Genomic DNA, 18,780 nt, shown 5'->3' with positions numbered 1-18,780 from the left:
AATTACATTACAGCGAGTAATTATTGTTCTTCATTACTCAGGAAGTACGCGGAGTTGCATGCGCAAGTTGTGACAAAAGAGCTTCGACATTCGAGATTCTCCCTTCTGCACCCTTCGTTTCTCTTTGTACGATGATATATCCCCCGCGAGGACACCCATGAGATAAAGGATGAAAAAAATAAACAGAAGAGAGAATCGCACGGAAAAAGATGAGTACCAAGCAACGCCGATGGAATCGTGGATTTAGCGCGGAATCGGTAGCGCGGCATGACTGCGGGACGATAAATCGGCATGGCCAACTGCTCGAGTCAACGAGCCGTGTCCAGTTTGCCGCCCCTCGCCAGAGAGTGGTTCGGTGGACGCGAATTCTCGCGGGGAGGCAAAGGGACGAGGGAAACGAAGAGTCGCCGCGGGAAGCGGAAGGGTGAGAGGGACTATCCCGACATTCACCACACGCTATTCTTCATACTCCATTATCCGTGCTCTACTCCACTCTACTCCATTATGCCGGCACCGCGTATAAACGACGAGTCGTACCCACCCCCGACCCTCCCCGACGCGAACCGCCATATGTCCATCAGGTTACTCGTCGTCCTCGCTGTGTGCAACAGCGATAAACACTAGCCCAAGCGCGGTGGCTCGGTTATCGAATGAGAAAAGTACGTTGCTTTATGCAGACCGCTTCATAATCCGCATCAAACTTCGCCAGAGTATATCCTTTGACCAATTTGAGGTCAACTTTTCATTTACGAAATTCAAATATAATTACGAATGTTATTTGGTGTTAATCATTAAAAGTTTCGCCGAGATAAAATTGCGAGAAAAATTATAATTCCCAACAAACTACAGATACTCTACTCTTCTTCCAATTATATCACGTATAAATACACAAAAAGAACGATTTGATTGAAGTATCTAAAAATTTAGCTAAGCACACACACAGATCTAAAAGTATAATTTATTTGACTACCAAAATTATTATCTATGTAGGACGTTTAAGCTGCAGTTGCTAGAATAGATTTCGCAACGTTGCTCTCATCATGCTTGAATTTCCTACATAATTTTGATGGTCTGACGAAATTATTTCCAGATTTGTTTTCCACCTAAATTTTTAGACGCTTCAGCAAAATTGTTCTTCCGTATATTATTATCTGCATTGCTGTAATTATGTTATAATAACACATAGTTAAAATTAACAACATCGATATTTGAAAGAGGGTGGTGTGCCACGCCTTTAAAAACATGTAGTGCCGAGACATATGCCATTTGCAGTGATAAACTTAACTTGGTGTACTAAATATGAAACACGCCTTCATCATACACGTACATACGACTTGGCTGGAGCTACGAGGCAGACGGAAATTCCCCTCCCGAGACCAGGTTTAATTAAATCTTTTGCAAATTTGCATATACGCACTTCCGTCAGTGAGAATCCTTTAGAACCCTTGGCGTTACCGAGACCCCAGTAGAGATTCGTTTCCCTACCTACCTGTTATGTAGATCTGCCACTAGTCCTCCGAGATGATGATGATAATCTGAGCGAAGACGGCTTCGAGAGGAAGGATAGCGTCCAAAAAATAAGACACTAAAAAGAAAAAGAAAAATTGAAATGTGAATATTACGCCAGAAAAATAATAGATTCTAAAAAGTAACAGCCGTATACACGAAATCGATGTGAAAACAAAAAAAAAAGATATCTTCTAAATTGTGTGTGAAAATTCTAGGATAACTGCAGATCAGGAGGACGGTGGACGCAGCGTAGGAGATCAAAGAGAAAAGTCATGTGGATTTATATTTTGAAATACACTTTTACTTCGACTCGGTCAAAAACTACGATAACAATAGGTCGGTAGATATGTATATCGGAAATCATTTTTTGGAAACGCAGAGTGCCCGTCGCCGGTTTACAAAAACGGATAAGCTTCTTGCCAGCGCGGCGCGGTGCTTCTCGCAAAACTATTTCGCGAGTTTGTTCCATTCGTTTCTTTGGCAGAAATTTCGATGTAAGATCTTCGATGCCGGCACGTTCGTTCATACGTTCGTTGAATGCTTTTGCGAACATTTCGCCGCTCGTACGCTCCCCGCGACATTTTCACACGACTGGAAAAACTTTTTCACCTCACGAAACCCATTCGATTTTACCGTCGGCTTGACCCGAACGTGACCACACGTGATAGCCTTTCGCGAATCAGTCGATTTCTCAAGATAACTCAGGGTCGCTGCAAATATCTCGCCAAAAGCATAGAGCCAGATTTCTTCGGTCCAAAAGATGGGTATTTTTTTTTTTTTTAAGGAAAATATGGGTCGAAGGAAAAAACTAAACGCGCAACGTTGAAGGCATATGTATTTACAAAAGAAAAAAAGGAAGCCAATTGCCAACGTCAGTCTCGACGATATTGCACGATCCCGCAGTCGTCCGCAATTATATACTATGAAAACGTAATCGATGAAACTAAATCGCATCGCTCAAAACGACGGCGAATAATGATTCGATGAAACGACAATGTTCTAGCTTTATGTACACGTATATACATCTTGCGGATATCATTATTGTAATCGTCATCATCACTTTCACACCCGCGCTCGCTCTTTCGTACGCAATTCGTTCTCACTTAATTACAAATCTCCCTTCGCTCATTTGCACCCCTAAAATTCATTGGCGTGAGACACACACAACCGGTAAAACAATTTTTTTTTATTTCCCAAAGCTTTCCAGAAGAAACGTACCTCGACGAACGGACTTGTTCCCCGAGTTCTTTTCGAATCAAGTTTTAATGCCCACTAGTGCTAATTCGCCATCGAGAATCGTCCTCGACACTTGGATAGTTCTCAAAGAATCACCACGTCACATTACAATTCGATGTCACAATAGCCGATAGCCTCAAGAGCGATCAGTTAAGCGTTACTTCCCTCTTGTCTTCCAGGAGTTACCACATTTCTCGATAGTCGAATTGTTAGATAAGAAATCACTCGCTTCTGCCTCTCAGTATGGTCTCCAGACGTTGTTATCCGGTCTGACTTCCTCTTGCCTTACGCTGCAACTATCCGCGACGGCTCTCTGTTCGGCGCTCTCGGGATTCTGGAACTGATTCCCGTAGAGCTGAGAGTAGAGGATGCTGGGCAGCACACCGGGCGTTGGAAAGTAGTTGCCGTAATTCTGTCCAAAGCCCTGTTCCTCGTGCACCGGGCTCTCGGTTGTGCTCGAGTCAGTGGACAGTGATCTGGGCGACACGTAGTCTTGATATCTCTGGCTGGAAGAGCCACCGGACATGAGGCCGCTCAATGGATCCAACGGATCGGACTGACCTGGTGTCGTGGTGTCCGGTACGACTGTGACATTCGAGGAGAAGCTACGCTATTTCACTAAAGACAAACGGGTCGACCGATCTAGCGTCTCGAGAATTAAGATTCTAATGATCTTTCGAATAATTACATTTTCAACCATGAGGCCTATACGGTGCTTCCGGATTTTTTCTTCAAGATTTTCATATAAGTGAACAATTTGGCAAATTATTTTTCAGTCTATGTGATCTCGTTACAATCTATGTAAACTTAAATGATTTCAATTGTAAAATTATCATAGTTTCGGAGAGTCAAAGTTGAACAAAACGTACATGAGAGAAAAGTGTTTAGTAATTTGTAACTGATAAAATAATGATGATTAAGATGACTTAAGAAGACTTTATTTCTATATAGTTATTACTACTGTAATGTTAATAACTGATAACTCTAATAATTATAAACTACATATACATAGAGTTCCTAACACATAAAGAGTATAGCATATAAAATTAATTTATTTTATTGTACCGTGCAATTATAATCACAAATAACTAAACACTTTTCTTTCAACGTACAAGGAAAGAACAATTTTGCTGAAGATCTAAAATTTTGCTAGATAGATTCGAAAATAATTTTGTTGAGTCGTCAAAATAATAATATTAGAAACTAAGAAATGATGAGCAATATTGAAAAAATTTTTGATATTTTAGCAATTAGTTTGAGTTTCTAATAAAAATATTTTGATGATGTGTGTGTGTGTGTCCAAAATTTATTTTCAGATCTATATTCACCGAAACCTTAGATTCTTCAGAAAAATCGTTTTTTTTCGTGTAGTAAATAGACAATTAAGCGACACCTCATGGTTGTTCACTCGTTAAAAGCATGGCAAAATTCGACGTGCAGCGAGCTAAACTTACGAGAGGAGACCGCGGAAAAAGCGTCCTGCTGTGACGTGGTGCCGGTATTACCGGTGGCGGATGTGACAGTCGAACCCGCCGTCGAGTCCGGTGCAGTCGGCGTAGTCATGGAGGCCGTACCGGCGAAAGACGCCAGCGTGGACGTCGGCGGCGGTGGCGGAGGGGGTGGCGGCGGGGGTGGAAACGAGGCCTGTGCAGCGCACGACGAAAGGGGACCCGGAAGGTAGCCGGCGTAGCCGGCTGTGCTACCGTATCCCCAAGAATTGCTCGCTGTCAGGCCAAACTGGGACATATCTAGAGAAACCAACTTTTGCACGCTTTGCCAAGAGTACGACAAACGAAAAAATCGACAATCGTGCAAGCGAAGAACGTTTTTGTAAAATTAAATTGCATTGCAGAAGCATTAACGCCGTCAAGATGCCTGCTACGAAAAATCAATGACTGCCTAGAAAAGTAGAAAGAGCAGCTTTGTTATTATTATAAAATTCTTTAATTTGATTGATTTTTATATTTATATTCAGTAAGAGGGACTAATAATAAGACCTTTTAATCATATTGAAGAATTTTCTAATATTATAGATGCAAAGCTGCATTTTAAGGTGAACACAGCTAATGAACGCCCCGAGCACAGTAAACAATACAAATAAATATGTACAATAAAAGCTGACTAATATAAAACATCGATAGCAATGCTGACGACAGTCACATCGGCAGAACAGCTAAATAATAATCGCAACAATCGAATAAAACAACAGAAGGCTGAAAAGGCACGGAGAAATTTTCGCCGGATTATATGCCAATTCGAATCACGAGATGCAGCGGCGGCGGCGGTTCTGTGCGCCCCTTGGCGGATGTATTTTTGCGGGGTATAGGCAGCATCCCCGATAGATTTTCCAATGAGTCACGGGGGTTGAATGCAGAAAGGACGAGAGCACGGGCGCTTGCGAGAGGGACACGGGCGGACATGGCGGAGAGTGAGGGGAACGGAAGAGTACATCGAGATCAAAGGGTTGGTCATCCCCCGCGTAGCTGGGGCCAACTCAAATAACCGAGCCCGCCTCGGCAAGCGCCACCGGACCGTCGTCACGAGAGCTAACCCTAAATACTGCTATCCGCCCGGTGCTTTCACATCCTTCGGCATTACCAGATTCCTTGCGGTCCGAAGAGAAGGTGGCCCTTTTTATGGAAAATCGCCTAAAGTTACGCACGAGTTTATCCGAAGTATTCGGACACTCGTTGCGGGATTCAAATACCTGAACGATCCTGTATCGAATCCACTTCGTTATTTATGAAAAAAGTTTACGTAGTTGTTCTGCCAGATTTTTTTTTAAACAAAATTCTTATTTTTTAATTATATTAATCCCCCGGTACTGATACAGTTATTAACGTTTGAAGCTGCAAGACTCATTTAATTTATTTAATTAAAAGACACTGATTAATTTCAAAGAACGAAATTGACATATTTTATATAAAAAGGAATGAATACTATAATAAATATATTTTAATAAGAATAATCCAAATTTGCAGATATAACGTAAAGAAAATTGTTATGGATCCAATAAATTCACCGTTAGCTCCAGAAAGTTAATTATATCGAATAATAAAGAGAGAGAGAGAGAGAGAGAGAGAGAGAGAGAGATAATTACATCACAACGTAATGTGCTTATTCTAAGCTTTTACAATTTTAGTAGAGAAAAGTAATCCCGTGTACGCAAGTGTCTCTCGAAATCGAATCCGCCAAGCGTATAGCGTGAGAATAATATATAGGCACGTACGCATATTATATCGGACCAGATGCCCGATGAGGGAAAAAAGTTAATAAAGGAAATATTCGGCGTGCTTCGTATTTTATCGGGAAATGTGCTAGTAACGGAGCAGTCAGCCCTCATGTCTGAGGTAACTCATTAAAACGGCTGATCTCTCGAATTATTGTTTAAGCTTTTTTTTCTCGTCTCTTCTTGCGCACTACCAGAACCGTTTATCGATGTACGCACGCTCGAGAAGAGTATTAAAAATTTTATCGTACAATATATATACCGTTGGCGTGCGTTCGGCGGTTTCAGGATTTGATCGTGGGAATCAGCAGCACGATTTTTAATCAACGAGCGACAGCTACTTTTTTGAATAATCGAAATCAACGGGGCAACATTCCCTCGACATTACTTCGCCAATGCGCTTTACGCGCAAACTCGCGAATCTACGTTATAAACGTGAAGAGAGGAGGTGAGGCTGCGCCCCCAAAACAGGGAGCCAACCGACTGGGACGTGCTTCCGTGGCAACCCCTTTAATATAATATTTAATCTAGCTTTGAACAGGCTTGCGGTTTCCGCTTCTGAAGCCGAGAAGCTTGCTGCCGAGCCTACCCAAAGCCATGCTTCTGTACTCAGACCAGTAGCAGAGTCTGAAAATATTCCCAAACTCAACGGAAGCCACCTACTCGATGACAAAAATTATCTAAATTTCATAACGCCACTAAACTGTCGTAAAATAAAATTTAAAATTTATTATACACGTCTTATTATACATATTAATATTTTTTTTTTTCTACACATTTTTATAATACAGGCTACTACGAAAATAATGCAGATTGAGAAATCTATAAAACTAAAGAAGTGCTGCGACGCATAAATTGGCTACAGAAAGAACGATACATGCATACACACATAAATAAGTTATTATCAAAAAATTGAAAAAAGAAAGCCGTATACAATTGAAGGCGAAATCACGATCATGCGCAAACGCGGTTACTTACTCTGACAATTACCAGGCATCGCGTGTCTAAAAGAAGACAACGGATCCCTCGGCTGGAGCGGATTCGGTAACGGTTGCAACGGATTTGGCAGAGGTTGCAACGGATCCACCAGGGGCGAGGCGAAGAATGGACCGCCTCGTTGCGAGGCGAATGCAAAGGCATGAAACTGTTGTTGCTGCCCTAAAAGAGACAGCACTGCGATCAACCGTGCGCCTGTCCACTGGACTTCCGGTACATGTATCAATCGCATAATTTTTGTCTATGCAAGCCTTTTTTTTTATTGTACCTACTCAAACGCAAAAATATAATATTAAACCTTTATTTACACGTACGAATATAATAGAAATAATTTTTGTTGAAAAATAGTACAATTTTTCCGATAAACATACGAAATAATTCATACGCATTTTCCAGTCTGACAATTACTGGAAGATGCATCTTTCATTTACCGAAACGACAAACAGAACAATACGGGTAAACGCCGTGGCCGTCCCTTCGGAAGCCGGAACGAACGAGGGAGACACGAGAGAGGCATCGATACATTTTATTTCCCTGCGACGGTGTCGCCAACCCAATTAAAGACGTCCCAACAGGCAGACGTCCTATCCGGCTGTCCCTGGCTAGAGGTCGCCGCACAGGACAACCGTGTGCCATACCATGCAGGTTCGTTCTCTTCCCCTAAAGGCAACGATTCAACGTGGAAGGCACCGGAGGCCAGAGAGACCGACACGAAGGGTCGCTGGGCGGAAGGGAGGTAGCGGACTCCCGTCGTCCTGATAATCCAATCGAAGCCCTAATTCTAACTCGGCAACCCGAAATTCCCGCCGGTTTGCTGAATAGGGTACGCTCGATCCGGGGACACAATGGGGGCGCGACGGCGGAATACCGACGGGTACCGAGACTAACGAGATCCTGTTAAACGACTGGCGATTCGAGCACATTGCGAGACCCGAGAGAAGCCCGGGAGAAAATTTTATGGACCGTACAGGTTTCTTAAGTAAAGCGCACCTTTTATTTTCCTTTTAAGAAGCAAATGATTTGTTGTGTCGTAAGTAAAGTACAGGTTTCAGTAAATTCGATCAACGTAACCTTCTACGGAATGAGAAATGGGTGCATGCCACGCGACCGGAACGCGATCGGAAAACGGCAACTTCGAGCGAGGATTTGTTTTGAGATACCGGTAGTTTCCTACGCTGGCGGCTTGATAGATTTAATAAATTATGCCGCTCGACCCACGCATTTATCACGCCACCCTAACCCTTTGAATTCGGCGCACCGCCGTTCTTCGCAGTATTTCATTAGGCGTCGAGCACTCGTGCGACCCTCCGAATAGACGTGCGATCGTTCGCTCTTCTAAACTCCACGTTGCTCTCCCGTTTAAACGAAGTAGCAAATAATCAGTGGTCAATCTTTCACGTAACTACTCTGATATTACTCTTCACAAACAGGCACTTTTACGTGGAAAGAATGACGTTGTATTAACAACATTAGCCGACAACAGTCTAATTGAAAACAATCTTAATTTATAATAACAATGTAAACAAATATGTCATGTTGTTGTTTTAATAAAATATCATTTGCTTCAATAATTTTTACAGGACAGAAAAGCCACTGTAACGCTCGAACAATGTTATATTTTATGGTAAAGAATATAATAAAATAATGAATTATAAAAAATATGTATCTTATATTAAATTGGTTGTGTTAATTAGAATTCTAGTCGTAGTAATCAGACGTCCAATCATGATGAACAAAATTCTGGTCAGATATGATCTACTGGTTCATACATTTTTAATCAATAATTTTTCTCTGTGTACTTAAAAGTTAAAAAATGTTATTAAATAATCGAAATTATTTTTAATTAAACGTCTATCAGCTAATACTGTTAATATATCATCTTTGTTAGTATAATACATGTCGCGATCTTTCAAGTATCTTGATTAGGTATTCTCATTCTGGATTATCGCAGCGGACGATCTATGACAGCACTTCCGGATTTATTCTTCTGTGGAATGGGAAATGTTTGGCGATTGGACGAAGTCGTAAGTCCTCGGCAAGTCGCGGCTATCGATTTCATCGGACACCCTCTTTGCGCTCCGTGACTGCCAGGGAATTTCTCGAGAGTTAGCAGCTGGCAACGACAGATCCTCATTTCGTCCCGTCGCCAATTCCCGCCTCTCCCTCTCTCTCTCTCTCTCTCTCTTTCTCTCCCGTCCCACTCGACCTGTGTCCCGAAATCAGCTTCTCTCGATGTGAGCTCGAGCTGGTAAGCGCGACACCCATTTTCGATCTTTCCTATCACCACCGAGAACCGTTTCATTCGCCGAAGATGCACTCCGCGAACCTACGAATTCCGATTTCAAATGGGCGAATCCTCGCGAACAGCATCGAAACCCGAGCTAAACCTCCCTCAATCAATTTCCTCGGCCCCGCAGCCTTTCCGCGGCAACGGCCACCTTCGGCTACCAGACGAGGGTAGAATGTGTAATGAATTGCTTGTTTAATTAATTACAACCCTTCGGAGGCATTCGCTCGGTATTGTCTTAGATAAGTTTCATTCGTTTATTCTTGCGTTTGATCGTCGAATGCACGAATGCACAATTTATATCACTTATTTGAACCCTACGTTCACTCATACGTAAAATTATTTCAATCACAAAAGGTACATAAAAAATAATCGATAGCGAAAAAAAATTTATTATTATTAATCCAAAAAAATATAAAAAAATATTTAAGACTTTTTTTATCAAATATATCTTTTAAAAAATTTTTTTTATATCCTTCCTAAATTATTATACTTCAATGTATAAAAATAAACCTGCCACGTACTGAAAAAAAAAGAATATATAATATATTATAATTAGAAGTCCTTATAGCTTCTTTCAAAGACGAGATGAAACATGTGGGTCGTGGCCTCGAACAAAACGCACGAGGACCACCCGGAAAGCCAAAGCTCTTTCATCTCTCGTCGTCATCCTTGAAATTGTCCCTGATTCAGTAAACGGTTTGTTTTCATAGAAGATACAAAGCGCCGACGAATGTCTATTTCCGACGTCCTTACGCTATCTTAACGATCTCTAAAATTCATATCCGCTGTTCGCTTTCAAAAACTTGACGTTCCGCAAAACGTGTTCAGCTGGAGTGATTTTTTTTTTTTTTAATTACTTTGAATTATACAATTAATTATTATCGATGTGTTAAAAAGTGCGATCTCTACAATAATTCGCATCTCGTAATAAATTATCCCGTTTTAAATATATATCGCCGACTGAAATAACGAACAGTCAGTAGCATTAATATCGCAAGAGAAATTACTTCTCTGAAACGTAACGTTCTCTGAAATGTAGTGTTTTGCTTGGATGCGCGTCTCCGAGCGGTACACCGAAATTTCGCGTTTTCATATTTTGGATTTATGACGGAAGTTTCGTGGGTGGTCCGCAGATGCGGCCAAGCCGGCGGATGTGGTCGCAATTTCCCAAGGTACCAAACTTATGCTGTGCTACCCAGAGCGACCGCTTCGATATATTAAAGCTATCGGATATTTTTGGTACGCGTCTTCAGGGACGACATTATTAGTGCTCTAATGCATTAGCGTATTAATGCTCTAACGTCTAAGGCAACAACACGAGACTGGGATCGCATCGCAACGTAACACGCGCCAAACACAGCATCTCGAGAAAATACAATTGATTTTATAGTCGATTCAAAATGCAAACGTTACCAGAAACTTTTCGGTACGCAGCTATTGCTCGGGATAAATCTTTTAAAAGGACAAATCTTTGTCCTTGACACGACGCCACAAATTGACGTACTCGGAAGCACAAAGCGTACAATGGGTTATATACACGTAGTAGGTTACGTGGTAGATAACAAACGGAGAATGAGAAACGTCCCTTTCCCTTCGCCTCTAAGGAGGGGTTCCTCCTGCAGACAGGCTCGACAGCGAACCTACCGAAATAACGGGGAGAATTCTCAGTAATTGTATGTCTCGGCACTACGCTCTCGCGGAGGAGTTCTCGCGAGCGGATATCTACGAAGTTTGCAAGCGTCACCCTGCGTTTTGGCCAAAGCACCGCGATACACACCTTCGCGGGCAACGCCCGCAGCTCTTTGTCAATGTTATGGCGGGACCCGGTGCCCCGCGGTTATAAATAATGACAATTGCACGAAACTTAGCCTTGGAGGGGTAACGGCCGACCAGCGCAAAGCCGCACACTATAGGGCCATTTCGAACTTGCGGCTTTTACTGCCTCCGGTGCCACGCCGCTCGTTCGTTAGGCATTACGATCGTGTCGAGGGTCCCGCTAAAATCTGTTTTCCCGTATATTCCACGCACCCGCCAAATTTCCGAATTCCATAACGCGTCCGCGTTATTGAAAGTCTCGATAACCGTCACGAGAAACGTTCGCGACTGCGGACCGCGCAGCGTCCATTGATGAGGATGTCCCCGCTTGTGACAATTCTTGATAAGACGCTACGTGGAAAGAATGACTTTGTTGTAGGATCTATAATTTGGCTGGATACAGATTTGAACATAATTTTGTTAATCGTCAAAACATGAAAGATTCGTTAGAATGTCAAACTTTTTGCAGTACAAGTAAAAAGAATCATATTTGATCAAAGCAGATCTTAATATCTATAATAACGTATTTCTATGTGAATTCTTATAGTTTTCGATTATAATCGCAGTTTGCTTAAACTAGAATTTAAACTATATGGTTCTCTTCATTCATTTGTGTTAAACCTTTCTCGTCCATTGTCGCTCAATAGTATTTTTCTGCAGCATTACTCGTTATTCTTTAATTTCCAATATAATTATTTTGATGGTTCGACATGATTTTCAGATTTGTATCCAGATAAATTGTAAATCTCTCAGAAAAATCGTTTTTTCCGTGTACTTCTATTAACTATTTTAGCAAGAATAAAATATAATAAATATATATATGTATATAAGAACAGCAATGCTTACAGTGATACTCACTGGTCTTGGATCGCGGCTCGCGCGGCCCATCTACTGTCACCTTAATCGCCTTGGTGTAAGTGGCGACTTGAGGCGGCGTCGTCGACACCGTTATCGTTAAGGTGAAACTCTTGCCTGAAACAAAAGAACACATTCAACGTGTTAAGCGATCGATCAAAAAAATCTTGCAATATTCTATTAGATGAATTTATTCCTGGTACTGCAAGCACGCGACTTTAATTACGATGCATCGCGACGCGACGCGTAGAATGGAGATGCTGCGGAAAAATTAGCCTCTAAAAACGAGAGGCGGACAATCAGGTGCGTTTTTCAACGTCGATTTCCGTCCCGCGACGCGTCGATTCGTGGACGCGCCTATTCAGCCGACGTCGAAAGTTCGCAAACGCGGTTAGCCGGGCGAAACTCCGTGGTAACCGAATTATAGTTGGTAATGTATCGAGGGCGTCGTCGACGGTGACAGTGGCCAGCCAGCGCGGCCGAGTTAAGGGAATAGAGGGTGGTCGCGTTCGAGGGGAGGATTGGGCGGCGAGGCTGGAAGTCGCGTGACGCTAAAAAGCCTCGGTCGAGCGCGAAATAATGTCGTGGAAAAAGCGGGGGTGGAACTGTCGGGTGGAAACGCGCGTGCAACGGTATACCGCAATTTCATCCCGCGAGCATTAAGCGCCGAAACTCTGCCGCAAAAACTCGCGCGATCGATTCAACATGCAAAAGCACACTATAAAACGCGTGAAAATTACGAGGAGCGTTTCCCGATGCGAAAAGTCGCCGCAATGAAATTTACGCACTCGCGATAATGCTATAACACGCGCAAGAGGCAGTCTGTCATCACAATTTTCATGAGAAAATCGTACATCTTGCTCCAATAAGCATTCGATAAAATATAGATAAAAATAAGAAACATGTGCTTTCTCGTACATTGATTGACGAAACTTCTTCTTGAATGAATATCATCTAATCCGTCAAAGATATAAAAAAATATTTTAATTTGAATTAAAAGTTGAGTGATTTTAAAACTATTTTATAATATTAATAATAAAATTGCTTTTTTAAAAATATTAAATATTTGGTCATTTATTACAAAATAAAATATATATTATGCAATTTTTATTTAAAACTTTTTTATATCTTTGACAGTTTAAACGATATATTCACTCAGGAAGAAAAAAACCGATTTCTTTCCCAGGAAAGGTAAAAAAGTTTTCAAGAAACTTTCACGCTCTCTTAACTTTCGGGAAATTTATTTCTGAAAAAATACATGTCTCTCTTATTTCTTTATATATTTTAATATATCCAAAGCTTATGTTAAAATTGAAAGAAGATTCTTGTTTCTTCTCACGTCAGTCAAATAGCTTCTTTCTCCCCGTTAAATTTTGTTCGCGACGCAAAGGTCAATATTATTATATATTCGCATCAGCACATTATCGATATCAATAGAATGCATCTTTGTATTGCACGACAAAGATGCAATGATTATCTCAGTAACCCATATACCGCACGTTCTTCGTGCAATAGATGTATCCTCCAAAACATGTTTTCTTGAAATTAGATACGATAATGCTGCAAAGGTAACGTGCTTTTATCTACTACCGGTTTACAAAATGAAGAATAACACATTATGTTATTTATATCTGCTCCTAAACGAGTCCTCTTCACTAATGCATTACAACGGTCGCGTTACCCTTTCAAGCAGCCATTACCGTTATTTTTCTATCAGATCCATTAGACACGTTTCCGTACATGGCGAATACGATAATCGATCGCGGGTCAGAGTTCACCGTCGACTTGAACTCACCGGCGGCGTCAATATAGATGGTAAAGTCCGCCGCACTGTGACGTAAGATGATGGATGGCGGGGAAAAAAGAATGGTGGTGGAAGGCAGGGCATCGGAGAAATAATGGCGAGTGTCGAGCGTGGCCACACGGTGGTTCGCCACGCGAGCTTTTCGTTTTCTAGCGAGGATTCCCCTCGGTTTTGGCTACGAGTCACGCCATTCTCGCCGTGCCCTCACTCTGCCGACCAGCCTTTTCACTTCTGCTGCCTCGGAGTCGATGGTCCCCAGTTAGGTAGGCACGCGTAGGTACACGGGTATCACCCTCGGTGCCAGTCGCCGTGCAGCCATTAAAGGTCGTCCGCGATCGCCCGGGTTTGAACGCGCGTTGTCGTCCTTACGTTATCTTTTAAACGTATACGACTTAATTTATCTGAACGAGACTTCGGCACTACTACAGTTTCTTAATCCCACGAATCCCTATTTTTCTCAACGGTATCGCGAAATTAATTAAAATAATTTATAACATTAAATTTTTTGTGAATTTTATATATGATATTACGTCATTTCAGCTTCAGTCCGAGACTATGTTTCAAGATCGTCAAATAATCAGCGTGCAATTTGCTTGAACGGAAAATGTGGAAATTCATAGAAAAATATTGGCTGCACTGAAAAAAATTTCTGGTTGACAGACGATGGATGAACCAGCACAAATTCTGATCGTATCAATTAGAATTCTGATAGATTAATCTGCGGAAAACTCACTGACTGTCTACTTTCAATCAGCATTCCAACGCAATCAAATTCTTGCTTCAATGTTCAGTAGAAAAAGCAACTGTTGTACGATTCTTTAACACGATTGGTTTGTACATTCAGTTCTAGTGAGGAAAGAACTAATTAGAAGAATACAACAACTGTAAAGCTGTTTTTTTTTCTACTAAACGCCAAGGCTTGCTTTCATCGAATATGGGCCTTCTTTTTTTATTCGTGTTGAAGATTTCGTGGTATTCATTCACTATATTGTTTCAAATAATTTTATTTCAAAGAACGATTCATATATATGTGAAGAACAATAAAGTAATGCAATTAAATGTTAATCATTTTTAAGTACCATAAGAATATCCGTCAAATTTAGAATATACACAACATGGAGAGGCTCATCCTCGACCATTCGCTGATTATGCTCGTTAGCATATAGTCCTCTGTAAACGTGTGTGTAGAACTACGCGTGCGTACACATGTCTCGGCATTGTACCCTGTCGGTGTACTGTCGGGCCAATTAATTAATTTCAATTTTCCCGGAACGAAACGCAAATGCGCAATTGCAGTCTGATAACGAATTGATTACGGTCTGAAACTGCCGCGAGTGAATGCTGTTTTTCTTTTCGGAGTGAAACGATTCTCGTGCTGCGGTCGATAAATCAACATTCGCGAATAAATGCGTTTGACCAATTCCATATATCAAACATTTTTATCGTACTCAGAAGGTTAATAAATTATGCGCATACAGTGTGATTAAATATTGCATGCGTACTTTGAATTATTATGGATTATTATAAATTATTGTAATAAAAGTTCGATATTTGTCTCTTCATTAAAATTGAATCTTGTGACACTTTTATTACAGAGACCTTTGATATCTTTAATTATGATTTCCTATTCTTCTTCATATTACAGATTACAAGTAAGATGACTGACAATGACAGGTTTAATAGAAAGTGTGTTGTAGAATTATAAAGCAACTTGGTTAGATTGGACGACGTTCCCGTGAAGTTTATTCGCGGCAGCGAAGTCGAAGGATATCTTGCTATGGGTTGGAACTATAAGCGCGCAAATGATCTATCTCGTTAAAGGGCTTAGGGCCGAAGGGGTGGAAACAATCCGGTACCTTCAGGGTAGACTTTGCAGTGATGGAGCAGGCATTACGGTCGAACGTGCGGGAAGGGGGTTACGGCTTATCATCGATATTGCAAAGCTCTCGACTATCGTAGCAGTACGCTCAATCTTGTCCGGGCTAAAAGCGGTTTTAGGCGAAGACAAAAGCACAGTGTCGGCGTTGCATTTAACGATTCCTTAAATTTATTGCAACAGCAATATATCGAAATTCAATAACAACGGTGGAATATTTTCACAGATAAAGTTCCGATAACTTTGATGTTTTAACAAGCTTTAAATATAAAATTTCGTTATAATATCAAAATATATTAAATACACGCATTTATAAGGCGAAAAGTGTAGCTAATAGGAAATTTCTAGGAATTTTCTTTCGCGAATCTCAAAAGGACAAAATCCTCCCAAATTCATACATGGAAATATTTCCACGCTCGACAAACAAGAGGATCATTAAGAATTCCCGAGAATTCGGCGCACATCGGTTTTCAGGGAATATTCAAGGAGCCAGGGAGCCGTTAGGAATCCTGACGAGAGAGACACTTCTCTTACATTCTTCATCCTAGCTTATGTTAATTCCGTGCTCGGCGAAAACAATTGAGAGCTAATCCCAGACAAATGACTGACGCGTTCCCGTGAACTTGGGAGAGAGCTCCCCGCTTCCAAGCTAGAGAATCTGCGAGTTTCCTGATTTTCAAGCGATTAGCCTTCCCTTACCAATACTATCAGAAATATGACAACAACATACTATAATAATGACTACTATAATGGCATATTTTCCATAATAATTATCACATTAAACTACTATTTAACTTGTTTCTTCCTATATTTCTGTCGTAATGCTGATTTTAACATTAATGTTAAAAAATTAATAAGTGGGTGAATCAAGTAATTTTAATACACCACCTTGACTCTTGAGCGTAAAATTAAAATTACTCTCAGTAGGCAAATTGATATGACATCTGTCCCGAAAAATCAGAAGTTCTAGGTTCAAATATTGCCTCAATCAAGAAGACAAACTATTTTATTTTATTACGAAAAATATTGTTTTTCTAGCTGAGGTCAATATATTTTATAATTAAACTATTTGCAGATTTAAGATTGTGATTAATATTTAATTATATTAATATTCTTTTATAAAATTTTTTATTAGCATCAAAAATTATCGAACTGTTTGTCAAATTAATAAAAATAATACCACTATTTGCATTTTAGGAAAAATATTTCGAAGCGCGGTTTGCAAAGAATCAGATATTGATAAATAAAAAACACAGAAAAATATTTAAGCTTCAATTGAGATTCGTTTTGATCGCGCGCGCGAATATAGAAAAATTCTCTTATTCAATTAGATTTATTCTGATCGGTTTAAATTCGTATTAAAAAATTAAGATTGCTTATTGATTCATTTATCGTATAATATATATAATAAACCGTAATTAATGATCTCGTTCAGTAAACCAAATAACTTTATCAAAATCATTGGAAGTAGGTCGGATGCACTACTTTAAGTTACGTTAATCAAAAGGCTTTAGCATGAGTTCAAAAGACGCAGTTAGACGAAATACCGGCTCTAATAACGTTAATTAAAACTCAACTGAAACCTCAATTAATATCACCCACCCCTGTGCGTCTAGTCGACGTCGGCGGCTTCTTCGAACGATACTCAGTCCCTCTCATTTCGCCCTTTCCTCGACGAAGCTGGGCGGCAAAGTGAGAAGGTCGCACGGTGATGCGGACAAATAAAAGCCATTACCCACCCCAAGGTTTTCTCGACGCGAAGAACCAACCCCTAGAATGGAGCGGAGACGCAAGACTTTTCCTTGAAGAGCCAAGGAAAAACGAGGGTTGTCTCAAGACGTCCACGACCTACCCTTACTACGCGTTTACACGAATTCTTTGAAGGGGTTTCCGCCGTCGGTTTCACCCCTCCGGCATTTTCTTCCGGCATAAAAGACGAAGGGCGACACGTTCCAAGCAAAGACTAAGGAACTTGGGAATTTTATGAATGAAGAGGAAAGTAGGACAAGAAAATGTCGTCCGGCATTTAATCTTTCACCCCTCGTTTCTTCGCAATGAATTATCCTTTCGAACATACATTCTCATCCGCGGGGAAGTTTTCAATCGAAAGAAATGACAGAAGACATATATGACTCACCTCTTCCACTTCTGCCGACGAACCTCAAGTCGTTAAACTTGGCGACTTGATTCTTCATCAGAGCCGTCGAATTTCTAAGCTCGGCGCAGCAATTCTCATCATTGCCAGCGCGAACAGTTACCAAAGTACCGTCGCCTACCTCGCCGAGAGCTACGACCTTGAAAGCCACCGGAAGAGTTTTATTGGACCTCCAGTGTGCGGGCAGAACGGTACAGACCAAATGCGGCGAGCCTGTAATCAAAATGTCCATATGATCTCGTTAGTTACAAGATGGCTGACATTACTTATGCTAAATGAATACATTACTCTATCTACAAGTCGCAAGGGTTTATTCTACACACACACACGCACGCACACAAAATCTCTATAATCCTTGCTAAATCTGTATTTGCGGAAGTATTATTCAATTACCTGTTCTAACTAGCTCGCCGGGATGTTCGCTGACAAAGTCACCCAGAGTTCTCTCAGCGAGGATATCACTGGTCATCTTGGTATAGGCGTCAGTCAACGGAGAGACGCCCGACTCCGGCGAGGCGGCCGCGCCAGGAGCCGACGCTCCTGTCAACTGCATCCTGCCGCTTGCACTACTGCCGCTCTCGCTGGTACCGCTCGACGTGCCGCCACCACCCACGGATTCGTTACTGGACGTCCTTACTGAGCCAGCACCGTTTCCGGCTACCGTGCTTCCGCTGCCGCCGCCGTTGCAACGGCCGAATATATCCATAGGCAGTCAGAACACCGGATGAAACATCCTTCCATTCGGTTCAGCCGCTGAACCGGGACAGTCTCGCGAGTATTCTTCAAGAATGCATGGTCTCTTGAATCAGGCTCGACGGCCTGACATTCCCCTCAGATAACTTCAGACTCTCCTCCAAAATTTTTATTTTCGCGACGTCATTAACTTTAGTAAGATTCCTTCATAATGTGAGCGAGACGAGATAAATGATCGATTCGTAATTCTCGTCAAGTTGTTTCATATAAATATGCATTGTGGTATAAATCTGGCAGCGGATCGTTTTTAATCTTTCTTTGG

General features: G+C 41.3%; 1 protein-coding gene across 1 annotated transcript; it reads right to left on the bottom strand.

Annotated features, from left to right (window-relative positions):
* Nucleotides 1–2,504: 2,504 nt before the first annotated feature.
* LOC108776646 (runt-related transcription factor 1) lies at nt 2,505–18,471 on the bottom strand. The gene is made up of 6 exons (XM_018543324.1): nt 18,159–18,471; nt 17,748–17,978; nt 11,922–12,047; nt 6,953–7,132; nt 4,200–4,493; nt 2,505–3,330 (listed from the first exon to the last, which is right to left on the bottom strand). The coding sequence occupies exons 1-6, from the start codon at nt 18,469–18,471 to the stop codon at nt 2,984–2,986; spliced, it is 1,491 nt and encodes a 496-aa protein (XP_018398826.1). The 3' UTR covers nt 2,505–2,983.
* Between the last annotated feature and the right edge of the window lie 309 nt (nt 18,472–18,780).

The sequence above is a fragment of the Cyphomyrmex costatus genome, unplaced genomic scaffold, assembly GCF_001594065.2.
Source record: "Cyphomyrmex costatus isolate MS0001 unplaced genomic scaffold, Ccosl1.0 scaffold367, whole genome shotgun sequence".
In the NCBI taxonomy this organism is placed as follows: Eukaryota; Metazoa; Arthropoda; class Insecta; order Hymenoptera; family Formicidae; genus Cyphomyrmex; species Cyphomyrmex costatus.
The sequence above is the reverse complement of the archived record's forward strand: the minus strand, read 5'-3'. Positions and strand labels throughout refer to the sequence as shown.

Excerpts from the sequence above, each read along its gene's own strand:
- LOC108776646 (XM_018543324.1), bottom strand. The coding sequence starts at position 18,471 with ATGGATATATTCGGCCGTTGCAACGGCGGCGGCAGCGGAAGCACGGTA. Across the intron at positions 12,048-17,747 it reads CGTCGGCAGAAGTGGAAGAG|GCAAGAGTTTCACCTTAACG; the intron begins GTGAGTCATATA and ends CTTTTGTTTCAG. Across the intron at positions 7,133-11,921 it reads CAAGACCAGTGAGTATCACT|GGCAGCAACAACAGTTTCAT; the intron begins GTAAGCATTGCT and ends TGTCTCTTTTAG.